This window comes from Felis catus, chromosome A2 (assembly GCF_018350175.1).
Source record: "Felis catus isolate Fca126 chromosome A2, F.catus_Fca126_mat1.0, whole genome shotgun sequence".
Lineage (NCBI taxonomy): Eukaryota > Metazoa > Chordata > Mammalia > Carnivora > Felidae > Felis > Felis catus.
In genome coordinates this window covers 20863925-20884701 of record NC_058369.1, presented here as the reverse complement: position 1 = coordinate 20884701, position 20777 = coordinate 20863925, and the positions used below count along the sequence as shown (strand labels likewise).

The 20777-nt window shown below is 57.4% G+C and overlaps 1 protein-coding gene across 4 annotated transcripts; it reads left to right on the top strand.

The window, feature by feature from the left end:
• Positions 1 to 920: 920 nt before the first annotated feature.
• Positions 921 to 18859, top strand: TLR9 (toll like receptor 9). 4 transcript variants are annotated; one of them, XM_045041394.1, is made up of 9 exons: positions 921 to 1092; positions 4715 to 4792; positions 7318 to 7496; positions 7877 to 7972; positions 8185 to 8289; positions 8434 to 8559; positions 10286 to 10436; positions 10571 to 10692; positions 15618 to 18854. In XM_045041394.1, the coding sequence occupies exons 1-9, from the start codon at positions 1068 to 1070 to the stop codon at positions 18708 to 18710; spliced, it is 3975 nt and encodes a 1324-aa protein (XP_044897329.1). In that variant the 5' UTR covers positions 921 to 1067; the 3' UTR covers positions 18711 to 18854.
• The last annotated feature ends 1918 nt before the right edge of the window (positions 18860 to 20777 follow it).

The following is a 20777-nucleotide window of genomic DNA, read 5'->3' as shown; positions in this document are numbered from 1 at the left end:
TGCAAGGCAGGCCCCATACTCCATCATCAATTCTCAGCAATCCCAGCCCTCAAAGGTGGCCTCCTTCCCAATCTTCCCAACCAAAGTCCTGAGACAGGCTCTGTGGTCTTGTGCTCATCCCTGGCTCAACGTGGCCTGTAAGATACATTATGTTGATTGGCTGGTAACAGCAGGGCTAATGCCAGAGAAGGCAAAGCTGCTGGGTGTGGAGCCAGAAGTAGATTAGGAGTTGGGAAGTTACTCACTCGCCAAGCTCTGGCCCTCCTTCAACCTCTGGGCCTTTGCACATGTAGTTTCCTCTTCTCAGAAAACTTTTCCCTCCGCTCTGCCAGGTTGACCTCCAGGTCTCCACTCAAACTTCACCTCCTCCCAGTGGCCCCTTGCTCTCTGGGCAGGGCCCTCACCACCACAGGTTCATTTGCTAACTGCCAGGTAGGTCAGTCTGGCTCCCACAATCAGGGCAGGGTCTGCAGCCAGGCCCGCCTCGAGGTGCCAGTGCGTCGCAGGGGGCGCTCAGGAAACGTCTCTAGGAAAAGGGATGCCGCTCAAAAACACAGGCGCTTCCATCCTCATGCAAACCCCTTCCCGGCCATAAGTGAGGGTACGCGCGGATCTCACCCCACTTGGAAACCCACCTAGATTGGGGCGCAGAGACTCGCGCGCGCACTCCCGGACGCACCCCGGCCACAGACCCGTCGGCTCACGGTCTATAGGCACACGCGCGCGCATGAGTGCGCCCACGGACGCCCGACCACACGGAGGCCCCGTTCTTCCCCACAAACAGGCACGCGCAGGCGCGCGGACACGCCGATCAACTCCGCGCGAAAGTCTCACCCGGAACAAGACGCACGGTGCGCGCACGCGCGGCCCCGAGTCCCCGCCCCCTCCCGGCCTCGCCCGTCGGGGGCGGGGCGCTCTGGGCCGGGTCCTGCGGCACCGCCCGGGAAGCTGCGCGAGGCTGGGCGGCCGCCGCCACATCCTCCTCCTCCTCCGGGTCCAGGCGAGCGGAGCGGGTCCAGGGCCGAGCCGAGGGCTCCAAGGGCGCTGGTGGAGCGGGGCACGGAGCCATGGCGCACCAGACGGGCATCCACGGTGAGGGAGGATGGTGGGCGGCCAAGGAGCCGAGGGTATCCGCTCGAGGCTGCGCCCCCTCCCCGGCGCTCAGCCATTCTCTCCTCCCTGGCACCAGCCTAGGGAAGCTTCCTGTTCTCTTTTGCAGCCGGCGGTCGCCTGGGGTGGGCACATATGGGGGCGTGCGACTTACTGTGCATAGTTGGGAGTGGGTGTGCATGTACACAGCTGTAGGGGAAATATCTGTGTGCCCATCTGAGCGTGGATGTGCTTGTGTGTGCCCATCTATATATTTTTGTTCCTTTCTGGGGGTGGGTGTACCCGGATGTGCACATCTGGGGGAGTGTGCACGCATGTGCACTTGTGTGTACAGTCCTGGGTGTGCACATCTGGATGTGACTGCTTGTGTATGTCTAGGGTCATTCATGCACATGCACTAATAGCTGATTGAAAGGACACTGTCGCATGGAACCATCTTTAGGCATCAGTGTTTTGTGACTGTGTGCACATGTCTGTGGGTGTCTGTGTGCACAGTTTGGGTACATCTCAGTGTGCATTTGTTACCATGGATGCATGTAGCAGATGTGTCTGTGTAAGGATTGTATGGGTTTGTGTCTGTATGAGGAGGGTTCCCTGACCTTTGACTCCTCCCTGGACCCTCACATACTTGAGCAAGCTAGACTGGGGAAAACCTGGGACAGGGCCTTCAGAGTGGGATGGGGAGAGTTGCCAATCTGACCTTGACCTCTGACCTCCCTACCATTTTCCACTCTGATCTCCTGAGTCTGCCCCAGCTAGGGTTAGAAGGTGCCAGCTCCAGGCTGAAGGCAGAGAAAAGGGTCCAAATATGGGGTTTGTGAGGAGGGTCCTGGCTTTAGAGACTCCAGGCCAGCTCTCCCTACCCCAAGCCTCTCCAGCCTAGAGCATCATCCCATTCCCCAAGGGCTTAGTTTCCTCTTTACACTGGCTGGGGAGAAGCAGGAGCCAGGTGTCCTGACCCCTCCGGGGCCTCAGTGTCCCCCTCTGTCCCTAGCCTGGGAGGACTTCCTGGCCTGTGGGAAAAGCCCAGGCTGCTTGCCCAGACAGCCTGGTGGTTTGGCTATCAGCCATTCCTCCCACCACACCAGGATCCCCAGCCCGGGGACACCACCACCATCGACCAGCCTGACTGCCTGGATCTTGACTTGGCTTGTGGTTGTGGCCGCTTGGTGGCTAGACCGCCTAGAGGGTTTCCCTGGCCCCGCCCCACAGGACCAGAAAAGGCCAGAGTCTGGGTCAGGGCCAGCCTCCTACCAGGTGGGCCAGCTTCTCCAGAAGGAGCTGGAGGAGCTGGAGGGGTGGCTTCATGACTCAGCCCACAGAAGGGAACACTGCCCCCTGGACCTGCCCCTTCCATCCCCTTTGTCTGGTCACTGCTGCTGCCTCCATCTGGAGGAGATTGGAAGCTGTGGCCCCTGCTCCCTGCTCAGGGCTGACAGGTCCTGTGGCCAGGGCTCTGCCTCACTCCTTCATTTCCCACATGGTGAGACAGGCCTGGCTAGGGGATCACTGGGAAGTGCCCATGAGCAGCTCTCTCCTTCCCATTTCTGGCCTGGGGAGGTGGAAGCTGAGATCGATTGCCCTGGATGCCTAGATGCCAGCGCAGTGTGGCCATACCTGTGGATCTGGTGACCTCAGAGCAGGGCGAGGGAGGGGGGGAGGGAGGGACTTGTAACTTGAGGCTATGGGGTAAGGGGAGGGCAGGGCAGCAGAGGCAGAAGGGTTGGGGGGGGGGGAGCATGAATCTTTGATGATAGAGGCTCTGGTGTCCCAGGCCTGGCCTCTGGATTATTGATGGTGGCTGAGGAGTCATGGGGTGGGGGGCGGGGAATGTCTCTTCCACTACTGGGGTGTCACTTTGTCTTAGTAACTCTAGAAGGGGCGTGGCAGCCTCTCCCTTAGGGGAGCTTCTTGGCTTTCCCTCCCAGAAGGTCTGAGCAGGTGGAAAGGGCAGTTCAGCACAGCCTGCTCTGCCATCATTACAGTAGTAAATTTACAGTAGTAAAATTTTAAATTTTAACAATTATTCGTAAAGTCTGCACTACTGAGCATTTTTTTCCCATCTACTCCTTAGCACAGCCCTCTGCACCTTGAGAGTATTAGCTCCACAGTATAGATGAGTCTGAGGCTCAGTGAGGTCAGAGGTCACACACAACTATGGGAAAGGTGGAGACCCAGAGGCCAGGCTTTTCCTCAGGGATTTGCTTGGGGTCTGCTGATAAGCAGCCCTGTCCTCGCCCAGTGGGACTGTGTCTCCATGCTATGGTACTTGGTTGGGACCCTGCTCCCCCAGAGGCCATGGAGGATGGTACACAGCCTGACTTCTCAGGCTCAGGGTCACCCTGCATGAGGGGCCCCTGAGGACATGACCAGAGTTTGTTTTCCTAAAGGCCCCCACCCCCTGCCCTCAAGCTGCCCAGTCTGGGCCCTATAAATACTCTCTGACCTCAGCTCTCCAGCTGTGTTCCTGCAGAATTCTTCTGACCCCTGGATAGCCTCAAGGTCATGCTGGTCTGGCCCTAGCACACGTAGAGACCCAAGTCGGGCCCCTCCTCACTTGAACTTTGGTTTCTGTGTCTTTACCACTGGTAGATCTGTGACGTTCCTGGTCTCACCTCTGTGTTTGGGTCCTTGGTCATTGGCTGTCATCTTCCAGCTGTGACCCAAGGACCAAGACAGGGTCTGTTTTGGAGAGTTCCTGATTGCCATTCCTCCTCTAGGAGCATTCTGGACTGCCTAAGGGCTGGGGACTTAGTGCCCCTAGCAGGGTTGTGCTAGGGCAGGGCTGTGCTAGGGCTGGGCTCAGGACCTCTCAGGGTTAGGCAGCCTGGCTGGTGGGCTGGGTGTGCATGCGTGTGTGTTTGTGTGTATGCTTTGTACATCTTCTTGCCTGGACATGTCTTAGCCGGGTTCTGCATTTGCCTATGTGTTTGTTAGCACTCTGGGGACTGTGTTCTTGTGTATGTTTGTGTGTCGAAATGTGTGTGTCCATTTATGTTTGACCAGCTGAATATGTTGTCATGTGTGAGGGTATTTGCATTTCTCCTCCACTGTGTCACATAGATGTTTATGTGTTACATTCACATGTGCTGGACTGAGCACGTACCTGATGGCACATGCAACAGGTGGTGCACGTGTGCGTGTATGTGTGCGTGTGATTGCATGTGTGTGTTAACGGACATAGTGGTCAGTGCATACTGGGGGCCTGTGTTCATGTATTTCTGTGTTTGTGGATATGACAGAACTGGGAGTGTCAGAGGCCACTTCAGTGCTGGGCCTTCCTAGGGGACAGGGGACAGTTGGGGGCCATTCACTCTGGTTAGCCTGGCCTGGCCCAGAGCCTGCCCCATCCTTGAATGTGCTGGCCCATCCCTGCCTACCCTGTCACCAGAGCTATCTCAGCCAGCAGGCCACACTGCTGGCTAAATTTGGGAGCTTATGTTTGTGGACCGTGTCAGGTTCCCAGTCACATGGGGGGGCCATATTTAACCCGGCTCCCAGCTCCACCACCAGACCCCACAGGACAGAGCAGGCCCTGAACGTGTCCCTGCCCACCCTGCTCACGCTGCCTGCTTATCCCTCACCATGTTTCTTGTTCTTGTAGCCACCGAAGAGCTGAAGGAATTCTTCGCCAAGGCACGGGCTGGCTCTATCCGGCTCATCAAAGTCGTCATTGAGGACGGTGAGTGCCCCGTACTGCCCCCTTTGATAAGCTAGGGCATAGGTGGGGGGCTAGACCCAGCTGCTTCTCTGGGAGCTGCCGGGACATTTGCCTCTAGTCCCTTCAGGACCTCACTTGCTCCCTCTGGGGACTGGAGGTGCTTTGTAGGAGAGTGTCACTGGTGGGCATGATCATTACCCCTGTTACACAGAACAAGAAATAAAAGCTGGGACGACAGCAAGGAGGGCCCTGCCCAGAGGTCCTGTCCAGCTCCCCAGAGGCTATGTGGGGGTCAGAGGCCTAGCCAGGATGCTATGCTGGGCATGGGAGCAGGAGATCAGTGAGGCCAGGCACTGCCCCATGTGGCGAGTGCCACTCACCTCCCTCTATGATCGGCAGGCTGGCGTGGCCGGGGGGGAGTCCCAAGGAGAAGCTGGGGCCCTGCCCTTGGGAAGTGCCCCTACAACAGGGCAAAGGGACTCGTGCCCAGCTTGGTTTGACAACATGACCGGGGGATTCCAGGCTCAGCTGAGCCTTGGCCGAGCCTTGGCCTGGACACTGGGAACCTGAGGTTTGCACAGGGTGGGTGCTCCTCATATTGGGGTGGGAGTGGGTGAGCTTGAGCTGAGTCTTGAAGTGAGGGGAGGGTTTGGGGAGGTAGAGGATGAGGCTGAGGCTTGGTGGCAACTCCTCCCCTTCCCTTCATACTAAGGGTTGTCCCTAGAGGTGATGGGTACAGACACTGGGCGTGGGCTGGGCGCCCCATGAATCCTTGGTAGCCAGAAGTAGTGGGCCCTTTAGGGTCACCCCCCCAAATGGGCTTGGTGCCCAGCTAACTTTTCACCCATTGAATTGGTACAAAGCAAGTTCTACCCAGACCCAGAATTCACCCCAGGCTTTAGTGCCAGAGCTGTGCTGGATTTTGTCCAGGGTCCCCAAGTTCAGATGCCCTCAGAGGTCAGGTCGTGGTCACTGTAGTAGGTCAAGAATGAAGGCTTCCCGTGGTGACAGGCCACAGCCTCCCTGCCCCCTGAAGAGATAGACTCATCAACCTTAGCTCTCAGCCTTCCCTGTCGCCTCCCAGACAGGACACCTCTACTAATGTTTACCAGGAGGAATCTCTAGGTGGGCTCTTATCTCTGTTCTGCATTTTAGTTGTTGGGGCACCTGGGAGTCCCCAGGAAGGTTCAGGCACCTTGACAGGGAGCCACTGCCCATCTCCTACTGAGTGAGGCTTGAGCTCCTTCTAGAGTATCCGTTAATTCCACTTATTATGTAAAACTTCCCATTTTGAAAATGTTGGCAACAAATTAAACACTGTTGGCAGTACTGTTGGGCCAACTGCCTGCTGGTTTTCACCCTTGACCCCATCTGAGTTCTAGGAGGACAGGCAAGGAGTCCGAGGCCTGCAGAGAGGCAGCTGGGCTGGTGGGCCTGGCATGTTTGGCCCTCATCAGGAGGGCCTGGTGGTCAGGTACCCCTGGCCAGGTGTTGATTAACGCTTGCCCCAGGTCTTCTGCCACCCTGGGACTGTGCACCCCTGGGCTGATGTTGGGTGCCCACCCAAGACCCTGTGGGTAGATAGGTCAAGTATATGTCCAGCCTCAATGGCCCATTCAGCCAGTGTGCACCAGCCAGGGAGGTGGCCGGCCTATTGACCCCAGGCGTTAAGAGGTTTGTTAATTGGGGGGGGGGGGGGGAACTACAGCTGGCCAGTGGCAACAGGGTACAGATTTATATAGTATCTGATAAGAGCCCCTGTCTCCCTCTTTCCCACATGCTTTTGCTCTGGCAGGTCCCTGTGGCCTGAGGCTAGGCCCCACCTCCCTCAGCACAGTTGTTCTGAGAATGGTGTGCTGCGGGTTCCCCTAGAATCTTAGGCCAAGGGAGGAGGGGAGCAGGAAGTGACACAGTGGGGCTGTGCCTGAGCAGCCATGCCAGTGGGGTGGGTCTGAGTGTGTGGGTGATTGTGAGGGGACTGCATTGTTGGTGGCTGTGGGCAGTGCAGCCACACGTCTTCTCGTGTTTGTCCGTGCTTAGTTATCTGTGGGAGCATTCTCGAGGCCATTTCTTTTTTTTTTTTTTTTTTTTTAATTTTTTTTTTCAACGTTTTTATTTATTTTTCGGACAGAGAGAGACAGAGCATGAACGGGGGAGGGGCAGAGAGAGAGAGCGACACAGAATTGGAAACAGGCTCCAGGCTCTGAGCCATCAGCCCAGAGCCTGACGCGGGGCTCGAACTCCCGGACTGGGAGATCGTGACCTGGCTGAAGTCGGACGCTCAACCGACTGCGCCACCCAGGCGCCCCTCGAGGCCATTTCTGTGCATATATGTGTGCGTTCATATAGCTGGCAGCCCTGTGCTTCATTCATTCGTTCGCTTGTTCGCAGATTCAGTCACGTAGCCTCATCTTTCAGGGACTTGGGGGCTCCAGGGAAAGGTGGGTGGAGTGGCCGGCAGACCTGAGCCCCAGCCAAGAGGGCCCACGGTCTGAGGTGGGTATGGGAGATGGCTACTCCTTGGCTCACCCGGCCTCTGCCCCCAGAGCAGCTCGTGCTAGGTGCCTCGCGGGAGCTGGCGGGCTGCTGGGACCAGGACTACGACAGGGCCGTGCTGCCGCTGCTGGATGCCCAGCAGCCCTGTTATCTGCTCTACCGCCTGGACTCGCAGAACGCCCAGGGCTTCGAGTGGCTCTTCCTCGCCTGGTCACCTGACAATTCTCCTGTGAGTCCTAGGGATCCCTGCCCAGTTCCCAGACCAGGGGAGAGGGGAAGCTGGATCTGAATGAAATAACAAGACCCTGCCCTGGGAAGTCCAAGGGGAGAGATACCAGGTCCTGCCTCAGAGTCTGAAACAGGACAAGGCCCTGTGCTTGGAGCCCGATGTCTCCCAGAGGCCCCCCAGCCACCTCAGCCTGGCTCTGGGAGGCAGAGATGTTGGGCTGGGGAGGCTCCACCCACTCTCGTCCTCGCACCCTGCTGCGCCCTCTGCTGGGTATATGGGCACAAAGCGATGACCTGGTCCCCACCCAGAGGCTCTGGCCTGCTTCTCTAGAGAGACAGCGCTGCCCGGATGGGTCTCACAGCTTAGCTCCTGTCCTTCAGGTGCGGCTGAAGATGCTGTATGCAGCCACACGGGCTACAGTGAAGAAGGAGTTTGGGGGCGGCCACATCAAGGATGAGCTCTTTGGGACTGTGAAGGTAGGCTCCCTAGGCCAGGCCCCACCAAGCTGGGATCACAGGCCCACAGAGTGTGGGATGTTATGCAGGGTCACATAGGAAGTGGGTGCCAGGCTTGGGGAGGAGTGGAGAGGGCTGGGAAAGTCCAGGGGCTGCAAGCTGGGGTGCTCAGTGGGCTTCTGCCAGCCCAGCAACCCAAGGTGCCCATTTATGCTTCTGCATCCACTGGCCAGGATGACCTCTCCTTTGCTGGGTACCAGAAGCACCTCTCGTCCTGTGCAGCGCCCGCCCCGTTGACCTCAGCTGAGAGAGAGCTTCAGCAGATCCGTATTAACGAGGTGGGTGCACCAGACCAATGGTCGAAAGTCCCACCCTGAGGCCCTCCAGGTAACGTTAGGCCCAGCTGGCCGGGCCTGTGCTCCAGTGGGGCTACACCCTGGTTAGGCAGGTAAGGGCCTCACTCACTCTTTACTCGTCCCCAGGTGAAGACGGAGATCAGCGTGGAGAGCAAGCACCAGACCCTGCAGGGCCTCACCTTCCCGCTGCAGCCGGCAGCCCAGAGGGCACTTCAGCAGCTCAAACAGAAGACCATCAACTACATCCAGCTGGTGGGTGCCTGTCCCTGCCCCAGGCACACATGCAGGGCACACCATGCCCCTCCCCTGCTCTTGCTCAGACGTGCACGGATGTGCATTCAGTACCCAGTCTGTCCTCTTCAGCTCACCTGTGTACTTGCGGGGACCCACTCTCCCCCCTCCTGCTCCCCTGTCGCTCCCTGTTCCTGTTTGAGTGCAGACGCCTCATACAGTAGATGCAATGTGTTCCCCTGCCTTGCCCAGTCCTTGCTCACATGCAGGGACATGTGTAAGACACTGTCCCTCATTCTGCCCTTCTTACTGTGTACACGTACTCAGCCTGGAGTTCACACTGACTCCTCAGACCTGAGCCCCTTCCTGTCCTAGACTCCCTCTGCAGCTCCCCTGACTGCCCCCTTCCCCAGGTTGGGTCTTTCTGCTCCAGTGGCCTAGGCTTCCCGCTTTCTTTCTTTTTCTTTTTCTTTTTTTTTAATGTTTACGTATTTATTTTTGAAACAGAAAGCACATGCTCATGCATGCATGAGCAGGGGAGGGGCAGAGAGGGCAAGAGAGAATCCCAGGCAGGCTCTGCGCTGTTAGCACAGACCCCAGCACAGGGCTCAGTCTTCTGAACTGTGAGATCATGACTTTAAATCAAGAGTCGGGGAGCGCCTGGGTGGCTCAGTCAGTTAAGCATCCAACTCTTGGTTTTGGCTCAGGTCATGATCTTATGGTTTGTGAGTTCGAGCCCCTCGTTGGGCTCCACAGTGACAGTGCAGAACCTGCTTGGGATTCTCTCTCTCTCTTTGCCCTTCTCCTGCTCAAATGTGCTATGTCTCTCTCTCTGTCTCGCTCTCTCAAAATAAATACACAATTGAAAAAAAGGGGGGTCACCTGGGTGGCTCAGTCAGTTGAGCATCCGACTTCAGCAGCTTAGGTCACAATGTCGCAGTTTATGAGTTCGAGCCCTACATGGGGCTCTCCACTGTCAGCACAGAGCCTGCTTTGGAGCCTCTGTACCCCCCTCTCTCTCTCTGCCCCTCTCTTTGCCCCTCCCCCACTCATTTTAAATAAAACATTAAAAAAAAAAAAAAGAAAGAAATCAAGAGGAGGACGCGTAACTAACTGAGCCACCCAGGTACGCCTTCTTTTTTTTTTAATGTAAGCCCTATGCCTGTGACTCCTGGGTGGCTCGGTTGAGTGTCCGACTTCATCTCAGGTCATGATCTCGCAGTTCACAAGTTTGAGCTCTGTGTCAGGCTCTGTTCTGACAGCTCAGAGCCTGGAGCCTGCTTCAGATTCTGTGTCTGCCTCTCTCTCTGCCCCTCCCCTGCTTGTGCTCTTTCTCTTTCTCAAAAATAAGTAAAAACATTAAAGCCCCAACGTGGGGCTTGAACTCACAAGATCGAGTCACATGTTCCGCTGACTGAGCTAGCCAAGTGCTCCTAGACTTCCCCATTCCAAGCAAAATGATGTGTCCCCCAAGAGGCCTCTCCCTCAGGTGGAGACTTTCCCCACTGTCCTGTCCACTGCCCCTGGTGGGACTTCCTCCTCTCGTAGAGCTTTCAAAGGCAGAGGTGGGGGCTCAGGAGTGGCCTCTTCGCGGGGACCCCATGGTGGATGGCCACTGAGGTGGGGAATCCTGGGAAAGGGAGACCACAGTCAGACTCCTGCCTGTCACCTTGGGGACTTCTTGTTTGCTAGGGTGGGTCCGGGCCCTCTGCTGCTCAGGCCCTCACCTCGCCCTTACCCTTGGTAGAAGCTGGACCTGGAGCGGGAGACCATTGAGCTGGTGCACACAGAGCCCACGGAAGTGGCCCAGCTGCCCTCGAGGGTGCCCCGAGATGCTGCCCGCTACCACTTCTTCCTCTACAAGCACACCCATGAGGGTGACCACCTTGAGTCTGTGGGTGAGTGGCCACAACAGCGCCCCCACGCCCATGGCTGAATAGAAGCAGCACTGGCCTATGGCTGGGTGGGCTTGCTGCAGGGGGCGTGGGTCAGCAGGTCTCCCAGCCTCTGCTCACGTCCCCATTCCCCACAGTGTTCATCTACTCGATGCCGGGGTACAAGTGCAGCATCAAGGAGCGCATGCTCTATTCCAGCTGTAAGAGTCGCCTCCTCGACTCCGTGGAGCAGGACTTCCAGCTGGAGATCTCCAAGAAGGTGGGTGCCCATTCCCCAGAGCCTCATCAACCAAGGGGCCTTTAACACCACCCTCCACATGGGGCATTGGAGTCCCAAGACAGTGGCAGGGCAGGGGTCACTATTGCCTTGTGGGATGGATGTGGATGAGGCCCAAGGGGTAGCATGCATTCCCAAGGTGCCCATCTGACTGGTGGCATGGACAAGCCCTTGTCTTGGCCGCCCATGACTCTGCTCTCCCAGGGTCTGAAAGGCAGATAGGGTGTCACCAAGGTGTGCAGGGCAGTGGGCCCCAGCAATGTGTTCCTGGAGGTGGCATTCCAGGTGGGGGGATCTGGGAGGAGACCCCAAGGCTAGAGTGTGAGAGGTCAAGGGGCTGCCCTAGGAGTGGAGGTGACCAAGGGTGGTATGTGTCGGGGGCCCCCCACCAGACCACTGCCTTGCCCCATGCAGATTGAGATTGGAGATGGGGCGGAGCTGACAGCCGAGTTCCTCTACGACGAGGTGCACCCCAAACAACACGCCTTCAAGCAGGCCTTCGCCAAGCCCAAGGGCCCAGGGGGCAAGCGGGGCCACAAGCGCCTCATCCGTGGTCCTGGCGAGAATGGGGATGACAGCTAGGTGGCCGGACCTGAGCTGCCCCGGCATGTGGACTGTGGGGCTGTGTGCCCCACCGCTCCCGGCCACCTGCCTCCTTCCCAGCCTGGGCTCCAGGGGAGGGTTGCTTCTTGTGGGGCAGGAGGGCTGCTGACAGAACACTCTTGCAGCTTCTGAGAGCCACTGGAGCTGGCATTTTGTGACCTTCCCCTGTTGCTGTCCCTGCCTCTCATCTGTGTGCCCAGGGGGTCTGGGGACCCTGCCTGCCTGGCTCAAGGGCGCTGGGTAGGGAGCCTAGAATGAGCTTGGCCCCCAGGGGAACTGAGACTAGGATCCTAGCACATCCCAGAAGCCTTGGCCACAGGGGTGGGTTTAGTCAGGGCTGGGGTAGGGTGTCCCTGCAGAATAAGATGGTTGAATGCTGTATTTTTTAAAGAATAAAATATTTTTAAATCAACACCTGAGTCTGGCCCTGAGGGATCCACCTCTGACACTGGGAATCGGGAGGCCCCGTGTATATAACTGCATGCTTTCACCTTCGAAGCGGGTCTGTGAGCCTGTTAGGTGGGGCTCCAGCACTCCTGGCTACAGGTGTATGGGAAGACGTGTGTCTGTGTGCGTGAGAACACAAGCCTCACACAGGTCCCCTTGTTGACAGGAGCTTGGCCCAAAAGGCAGGCACACCTTCACGGTGATATGGAGCATCTGGGTGTATTAGTGTCCTGTGGCTGCTGTAACAAAATACCATAAGCTTAGTGGCTTAAACCCCCACATATTTACTATCTTAGCACTTCTTGTGAACCTAACAAGGTCAAAGTCTGATAGGGCTGAAATCCAGTTGCTGGCAGGACTTGTTCCTTTGGGAGGAGGGCTGGGGGAGCATCTGTCACCTTGTCTGGCTTGAAAAGGCTGCCTGCATTCCCTGCTCCCATCTTCAAACCAGAGAGGTGGTATCTCCGATCCTGCTTCCCGGTCACATGCCTCCTTCGGTAGTCAGATCCCCTGTGCCTCTGTCTCAAGGATGCTTGTGATTATATTCACCTCCCCGCTTTCCAGATACTCTCCCTGCTCAGGATCCTTCACTTCCTCCCACCTGCAAGGCTCCTTTTATCCTGTATAGTAACATATTCATAGATTCTGGGGATTAGGATGTGGATCTCCTTGGGGCATTCTTCAGTCTGCCACACTGGGTACATTCTGCCTGCTGGGCTTCCTGGCCTCTTTGGGGCTGCGGCATGGATCTTGGACCTCTGGATCTTGGTGTCTCCAGTCCACACATGTGTGTGTGCGTGCAGACCTGTCAGCTCATTGGCCCTCTCCCTCATATTTGCGTTTCTGCCCACAAGGGTCTGGCTCCCTGGTCCCAGGGTCTCTGGGAGGGACTCTTTAGGCTTGGGATTCAGTGGGAGCCAGAAATTCAGTCTGTACCTGAGAAGGGGGTGGGAGACCCCTCCTATGCCAGGTGGGAGGTGTGTAGGGATGGGGACATGAGGGGTCAGTGGCTGGGACTCAGCTGCTGAATGGGCACTGTCCTTTCTTTGGGGAGCACATCTTGGGCTGGGGCTCAGGGGAGTGTCCCATCCCTGAGGCCTTTCCCAGCCCCTACTAAAGACCCTAGAATTACAAAGAGGAGAGTTGGAACCCTAGTCAGGATCTAGAGAGGGTGGCCTGTCCTCATCCATCCCCAAACACTGGTTCCTAGGTGGGTAGGAAGACCGTGCCATCACTCCCACACTGCTAAAGCCCTGGGCCTGTGTGCCAGCTGGATGCCTGGCAGCCTGGAACCTACCTTCCAGGATAGCCACCCAGAGGTGGGCATGGAAAAGCAAGGGTAGCAGGTATCTAGCCCAAGCCAAAGCCCTATTTGTTCATTCATTAATTCATCCAGCCATCATTCAGAGACATTCTGTGCCTGCCCAGAGCTGAGTGCTGGAGACTCATGGACTTAGCAAATCGTGACCACCTTATGATGTTCTGGGCACTCTCGGCCCTGGGTATACAGACAAAAGGACTCTTGCCATTAAGAAGCAGACATTCCAGCAGGGGAATAAGACAAACTACAAGAAACCATGGAAAATCAATGGTGTGATGTGTTAGCAGGTAAAAACTTAGGACGAAGGAAAGCAGCAGGTAAAAGGGGCTTAGGAGTGCCAGATCCAGGGTGAGAGGTGTAAAAGAAGGTTGGGGAAGGCCTCCAGAGGGTAATGTGTGAGCTGAGATATAAAGGGGGCAATGGAAGGGGCCATGTGAATATCTAGGAAAAGAGCTTCCAGGCAGAGCGAAGTAAGTCCAAAGGCCCTGGGGTGGGAAACTGCATGGGACTATTCAAGCCAGAGAAAGGAGGCCAGTGTGCGTGGAGACCAGTCGGGGAGGCAATGGGAGGCCAGATCCCATAGGACCTTTTTGGCCATTATGTGGACTGTGCCTTTGATTCCAGAAAGGGCCAAGGAGGAGTCTGAGCAGAGGAAGGACGTAATGTGACTTAGGGGCTCAATGTGAATAGGCTGTGGGGTAGGAGAGCAGAAGCAGGGCAGCCCACGACTTGGTGGTAACTGCACTGGTCTAGGAAGAGATGATGGCGGCTCAGGCCAGGCTGGTGAATGTGGAGATGGTGGGCGATGGGCAGATTCTGAAGGTGGAGCCAACAAGACTTGCTGAGGGGCCCAGGTCACCCTGAGACTTTGGGCCTGTTACGATCTACTGGGTCAGAGGGAGAATGTGAAGATCCACCCAGCTGGCCCAGCTGTGGGGTGGGGTAGGTGCTTGGGCAGGCCCCCAGGCACACTGGGGATGCAGATGAGGAGGCCCTGCTCCTGGAGGAAGTGGCTAGCTGTGGTGGAGGCAGGTGCAGCCTGGCTGGGGCCAATGCTGCTGTGCTCCCGGGTATGTCAGGCCCTGCGGAGCTCTGGGGACGGGGCCGCAGGGACAGGAAAAGGGCAGATGTGGGAACCACTGGCCCGAGAGAGCTCCCTTTGGGGCAGGGGCCGAGGGGCTGAGGTGTGAGGGTGAGAGTCTTCTTGGGACAGGGTGCCCTGACATCGGGTCAGCACGCCCAGCCCACGTCCAGCACTGCCCTCAATTCCAGTTTCTCATTGGCCTGACGCTGGGCTCTGGGCCTCCGTCTCTCCCTGATAACAGGTGTGAGGCCCTCTCCAGCTGGGGCACACTGTTGGGATAGGGTGGGGGGCAGTGGGGGAGTGGAAAGAGGAAGGAGTGAAGGGGCTGTCTGCGTCTGCCTATGCAAATGGCCTCTGACTCACCACACCACCCACCATCTCTCGCTGTGGGCAGGATAGGGGCGAGGGAGGGGGCTACTGTGTTATTTCTAAATTCTCACTTCCTCTGTTCTCTGAGCCTACACTGTGGGAAGGGTCTGCGAGCTCCAGGCATTCTTCTCTGCCATCGCTGCCCAGTCTGCCATCCAGACCCTCTGGAGAAGCCCCCACTCCCTGTCATGGTAGGACAGCAGCCCTCAGGCCCCCAGGGAAGGGGGGCAGTGGGAAGTGGTGAGGGAGAGGCGGGTTTGGTGGCTGCAGACAATAGTGAAGGGGGTTATCCCCCAACCTGGCCCTGGGGACACTCACTGAACCCTGAAGATATCAGACCAGGCGCCTTTCTCTAGGCAATGAGACCCAAACCCATTGTGTGGATAAGAAGGCTGAGGCCTAGGGCTTCAATCAGTGGAGGCAAGGGGGCTACAAGCAAGGTGGACACGACAGGACTAGGCCCTGTCTGGCCCGTTGCTGCCCACCCCCTCTGATCTGACCTACAGTGGGTTGAGTGCTTGGGCTGGGAGAGGTGGGTAGAGGGGGAAGAGCTGGGCAGTGCCCATCCCAGCCAGGGCCCTGGGTGGTCCTCAGCCTGGACCCCAGCAGAAGACCCTCATTCCTTCCTGGGACTTGGCCAAAAGGAGAGGGAGGAGTTGGGGGAGGTTGGTGGAGGACACAGGGGGCTTTTCAGGGTGGCTGCATGGAAGGGAGCCAGATGACTCCTTGCTCAGGAAGGAAGAGAAATGACCTCTGAGGAAGGAAAAGGGAAAGTCAGGGAGAACCTGGTGGGCCTGTTGACTGCCTGCCTGGCTCTCCTGTCTGGCTGGGGTTTGGTTTTGAGTAAAAGTTCTAGATCGTGATTCTGGATTCCAGGTTGCAGAAGCAGTTCTGAGTTGAAGGCTGGGTCTGAGACTTGAGTCTAAGTTCTCGGTGAGGCCTAGAAGTGGGGTGGGTGCTGGGCAGAGAGGCAAGAGCCTCCCCGGGGAAGGCTTGGGGAGAGGGTTTAGGAGCCCTGTTGGGAGACCCCAGGAAGGGGGGCAGGTGGATTTGGGCTGGGGCTGCACACTCACAATCCCGCAGGGCCCCTGCCATGGCGCCCTGCACCCCCTGTCTCTCCTGGTGCAGGCTGCCGCGCTGGCCGTGGCCCTGGCCCAGGGCACCCTGCCTGCCTTTCTGCCCTGTGAGCTCCAGCGCCACGGCCTGGTGAATTGCGACTGGCTGTTCCTCAAGTCCGTGCCCCACTTCTCGGCGGCAGCGCCCCGTGGTAACGTCACCAGCCTTTCCCTGTACTCCAACCGCATCCACCACCTCCACGACTCCGACTTTGTCCACCTGTCCAGCCTGCGGCGTCTCAACCTCAAATGGAACTGCCCACCCGCCAGCCTCAGCCCCATGCACTTCCCCTGTCACATGACCATTGAGCCCCACACCTTCCTGGCCGTGCCCACCCTGGAGGAGCTGAACCTGAGCTACAACAGCATCACGACAGTACCCGCCCTGCCCAGTTCCCTCGTGTCCCTGTCCTTGAGCCGTACCAACATCCTGGTGCTGGACCCTGCCAACCTCGCAGGGCTGCACTCCCTGCGCTTTCTGTTCCTGGATGGCAACTGCTACTATAAGAACCCCTGCCCGCAGGCCCTGCAGGTGGCCCCGGGCGCCCTCCTTGGCCTGGGCAACCTTACGCACCTGTCACTCAAGTACAACAACCTCACTGCGGTGCCCCGCGGCCTGCCCCCCAGCCTGGAGTACCTGCTATTGTCCTACAACCACATCATCACCCTGGCACCTGAGGACCTGGCCAACCTGACCGCCCTGCGTGTGCTCGATGTGGGTGGGAACTGCCGTCGCTGTGACCACGCCCGCAACCCCTGTATGGAGTGCCCCAAGGGCTTCCCGCACCTGCACCCTGACACCTTCAGCCACCTGAACCACCTCGAAGGCCTGGTGTTGAAGGACAGCTCTCTCTACAACCTGAACCCCAGATGGTTCCATGCCCTGGGCAACCTCATGGTGCTGGACCTGAGTGAGAACTTCCTATATGACTGCATCACCAAAACCACAGCCTTCCAGGGCCTGGCCCAGCTGCGCAGACTCAACTTGTCTTTCAATTACCACAAGAAGGTGTCCTTTGCCCACCTGCATCTGGCGCCCTCCTTCGGGAGCCTGCTCTCCCTGCAGCAGCTGGACATGCATGGCATCTTCTTCCGCTCGCTCAGCGAGACCACGCTCCGGTCGCTGGTCCACCTGCCCATGCTCCAGAGTCTGCACCTGCAGATGAACTTCATCAATCAGGCCCAGCTCAGCATCTTCGGGGCCTTCCCTGGCCTGCGATACGTGGACCTGTCAGACAACCGCATAAGTGGAGCCATGGAGCTGGCGGCTGCCACGGGGGAGGTGGATGGTGGGGAGAGAGTCCGGCTGCCATCTGGGGACCTAGCTCTGGGCCCACCGGGCACCCCTAGCTCCGAGGGCTTCATGCCAGGCTGCAAGACCCTCAACTTCACCTTGGACCTGTCACGGAACAACCTAGTGACAATCCAGCCAGAGATGTTTGCCCGGCTCTCGCGCCTCCAGTGCCTGCTCCTGAGCCGCAACAGCATCTCGCAGGCAGTCAACGGCTCACAATTTATGCCGCTGACCAGCCTGCAGGTGCTGGACCTGTCCCATAACAAGCTGGACCTGTACCATGGGCGCTCTTTCACGGAGCTGCCGCGGCTGGAGGCCCTGGACCTCAGCTACAACAGCCAGCCCTTCAGCATGCAGGGCGTGGGTCACAACCTCAGCTTTGTGGCACAGCTGCCGGCCCTGCGCTATCTCAGCCTGGCGCACAACGACATCCACAGCCGTGTGTCCCAGCAGCTCTGCAGCGCCTCGCTGCGGGCCTTGGACTTCAGCGGCAATGCCTTGAGCCGGATGTGGGCCGAGGGAGACCTGTATCTCCGCTTCTTCCGAGGCCTGAGGAGCCTGGTCCGGTTGGATCTGTCCCAGAATCGCCTGCATACCCTCTTGCCACGCACCCTGGACAACCTCCCCAAGAGCCTGCGGCTGCTGCGTCTCCGTGACAATTATCTGGCTTTCTTCAACTGGAGCAGCCTGGTCCTCCTCCCCAGGCTGGAAGCCCTGGACCTGGCGGGAAACCAGCTGAAGGCCCTGAGCAACGGCAGCTTGCCTAATGGAACCCAGCTCCAGAGGCTGGACCTCAGCAGCAACAGTATCAGCTTCGTGGCCTCCAGCTTTTTTGCTCTGGCCACCAGGCTGCGAGAGCTCAACCTCAGTGCCAACGCCCTCAAGACGGTGGAGCCCTCCTGGTTCGGTTCTCTAGCGGGCACCCTGAAAGTCCTAGATGTGACTGGCAACCCCCTGCACTGCGCCTGCGGGGCGGCCTTCGTGGACTTCTTGCTGGAGGTGCAGGCTGCAGTGCCCGGCCTGCCAGGCCACGTCAAGTGTGGCAGTCCAGGTCAGCTCCAGGGCCGCAGCATCTTTGCGCAGGATCTGCGCCTCTGCCTGGATGAGGCCCTCTCCTGGGACTGTTTTGGCCTCTCGCTGCTGACCGTGGCCCTGGGCCTGGCCGTGCCCATGCTGCACCACCTCTGTGGCTGGGACCTCTGGTACTGCTTCCACCTGTGCCTGGCCTGGCTGCCCCGGCGGGGGCGGCGGCGGGGCGCGGATGCCCTGCCCTACGATGCCTTTGTGGTCTTCGACAAGGCACAGAGCGCGGTGGCCGACTGGGTGTACAACGAGCTGCGGGTACGGCTAGAGGAGCGCCGTGGACGCCGAGCGCTCCGCCTGTGCCTGGAGGAACGTGACTGGCTACCCGGTAAAACGCTCTTTGAGAACCTGTGGGCCTCAGTTTACAGCAGCCGCAAGATGCTGTTTGTGCTGGCCCACACAGACAGGGTCAGCGGCCTCTTGCGCGCCAGCTTTCTGCTGGCCCAGCAGCGCCTGCTGGAGGACCGCAAGGACGTTGTGGTGCTGGTGATCCTGCGCCCCGACGCCCACCGCTCCCGCTATGTGCGGCTGCGCCAGCGCCTCTGCCGCCAGAGCGTCCTCCTCTGGCCCCACCAGCCCAGTGGCCAGCGCAGCTTCTGGGCCCAGCTGGGCACGGCCCTGACCAGGGACAACCAGCACTTCTATAACCAGAACTTCTGCCGGGGCCCCACGACGGCAGAGTGACCGCCCAGCACCCCAAGCCTCCTACACCTTGCCTGTCTGCCTGGGATGCCGGGCCTGCTGGCCCTGCAACACCACTGCTCTGCCTCCCCAACTCCCACCCCTGGCATATAGCAGATGCTCAATAAATGCTACTAGTAGGCTGAACGGCTAACCCTGAGCTCACTGAAGGTGTGAGTGGGAGGAAAGAAGGGAGAATTCGCCAGGCTTTCCTTCCTAAAGTGAGGAGGGACAAGAGGTGATTTGAGAGAAATTGAAAGGAGAAAAAGGGAGGGCCCACAGGACACAGGTCTGCAGGGGAGGGAAGCTGCTAAGGGCAGCTGCTTGGTCTGGAAAGCAGGCTGGGTCTCCTGCCCCTTTTAACCCCTCCCCATGTGTCCTGCTGTCCCCAGGCTGGGTCAGTACCTCTCTGTTGTATATTGGTCTCAGGATCTGTCTCCCACACCTGCAGGACTGAAAATGGCTTGAAGGCAGAGAACTTAATATATAATTAAATAATATAAAATTTATAAATATATAAAATATAATATATAAATAATAAATATAAAATATATAAAATATAATATATACAATATATTTTATAAATATAAAATATAATATATAATTAAATAATATAAAAATAAATACAAATTAAATAATATATATGTATATATATTATACTTATATAATAAGTATAATATATAAGTATACTTGTATATTATATACTTATAAGTATATAAGTATATAATATATACTTATATATTATACTTATATAATACTAATATTATACTTATATATTTAAAGCTTATTTACTTTTGAGAGAGGGAGAGCACAAGAGGGGTTGGGAGTGGGGGGAGGGAGTGGGGGAGGGGCAGAGAGAGAGGGGGACAGAGGATCTGAAGTGCCATGAGATCGTGAAGGAGCACCACGAGATCATGACCAAAGTCTGATGCTTAACTGACTGAGCCACCTGGGTGCCTCAGACCTGCTTCATTTCTGCCCCCTGGCAAAGTCCTGAGAAGCAGCAGCCCTGGGGAGCATTCATTCCCAAGCCAAGAGGGAAAGCTTTGTCGGGAGTTCAGAGGGACATTTGTGCCCTCTGGTGGCCATGCCTGTGCTGTGCCTAAGAGGCTGGCCCAGGCTGGGGAGAGGCCCTTGGGTAGCTCCCCAAAGCAAGGAGCTGGGAGCCACAGAAGATTCTAGAGTGAGCTCACAGCCAGTCCCCTTCTGTTTTCACCTAGAGTGCATGCTGGGTCTCTGTTCTGACATCAGAGGGACACCTGGGTGAGCCACAACCTGGCTACAAAAGTGGGCCTGCCTTCCCTGCCCTTGCCTTTCACAGCTGATTGCATTTAGGTGGGAGACACAGCCACATCCGATGAGGGTGAAGTATGTGTGTGCATTTCTAGTTTTGATATCCAGTGTAGGGTTCCAGACATTGCTCGAAGCACCAATGACCAGTGTTTGGAGACAGACTGATAGAGTCTGCACTCAAGTGTGTGGGGAGTTGTGGGTCATGTCAGGCCTGGAGCCTTGGAGGTTGCTTTGTCCTGGGTTGCTGCTTCACTGTCCCCACAGCTGAGCCTACCTTTTGAGGAGAAGAGACATGTACAGCCAGAAAGTTGGAGCTGGGACCTGAGGTGGCAGCAGAGTGGAAGCAGTTTGGCTGGCTTGGGACAGCTGGAGGCCAGCCCAGTTGCTTCAGCACTCTTAGGGTGGAAGACTGGAGCTGGCCGCAGTCTTGGCTGGTCTTGCAGTCTGATTGTGGGCAGCCCTGGGGTCAGGGAGTGGGGTGCTGCTTTTGCCCCCCGCTCCAGGGCATAATTGGGAAAGAAATATGGGCCACCTTCCTCTTTCTGACTTGGGCACAGGGGCTCCTATGGCACGCTGGTGGCCTCTGTTACCTGCTTTCCAGCTGGAAAGACAGAAAGGTCTGATCCACCAGTCAGAAGTCCCACATAGGAGAGCCTGGGTCGCTCAAACAGTTAAGCATCTGACTCTTGTTTTCAGCTCAGGTTATGATCTCACGGTTTTTGTGGGGATCAAGCCCTGCATTGGGCTTCATGCTGACAACACGGAGCCTGCTTGGGA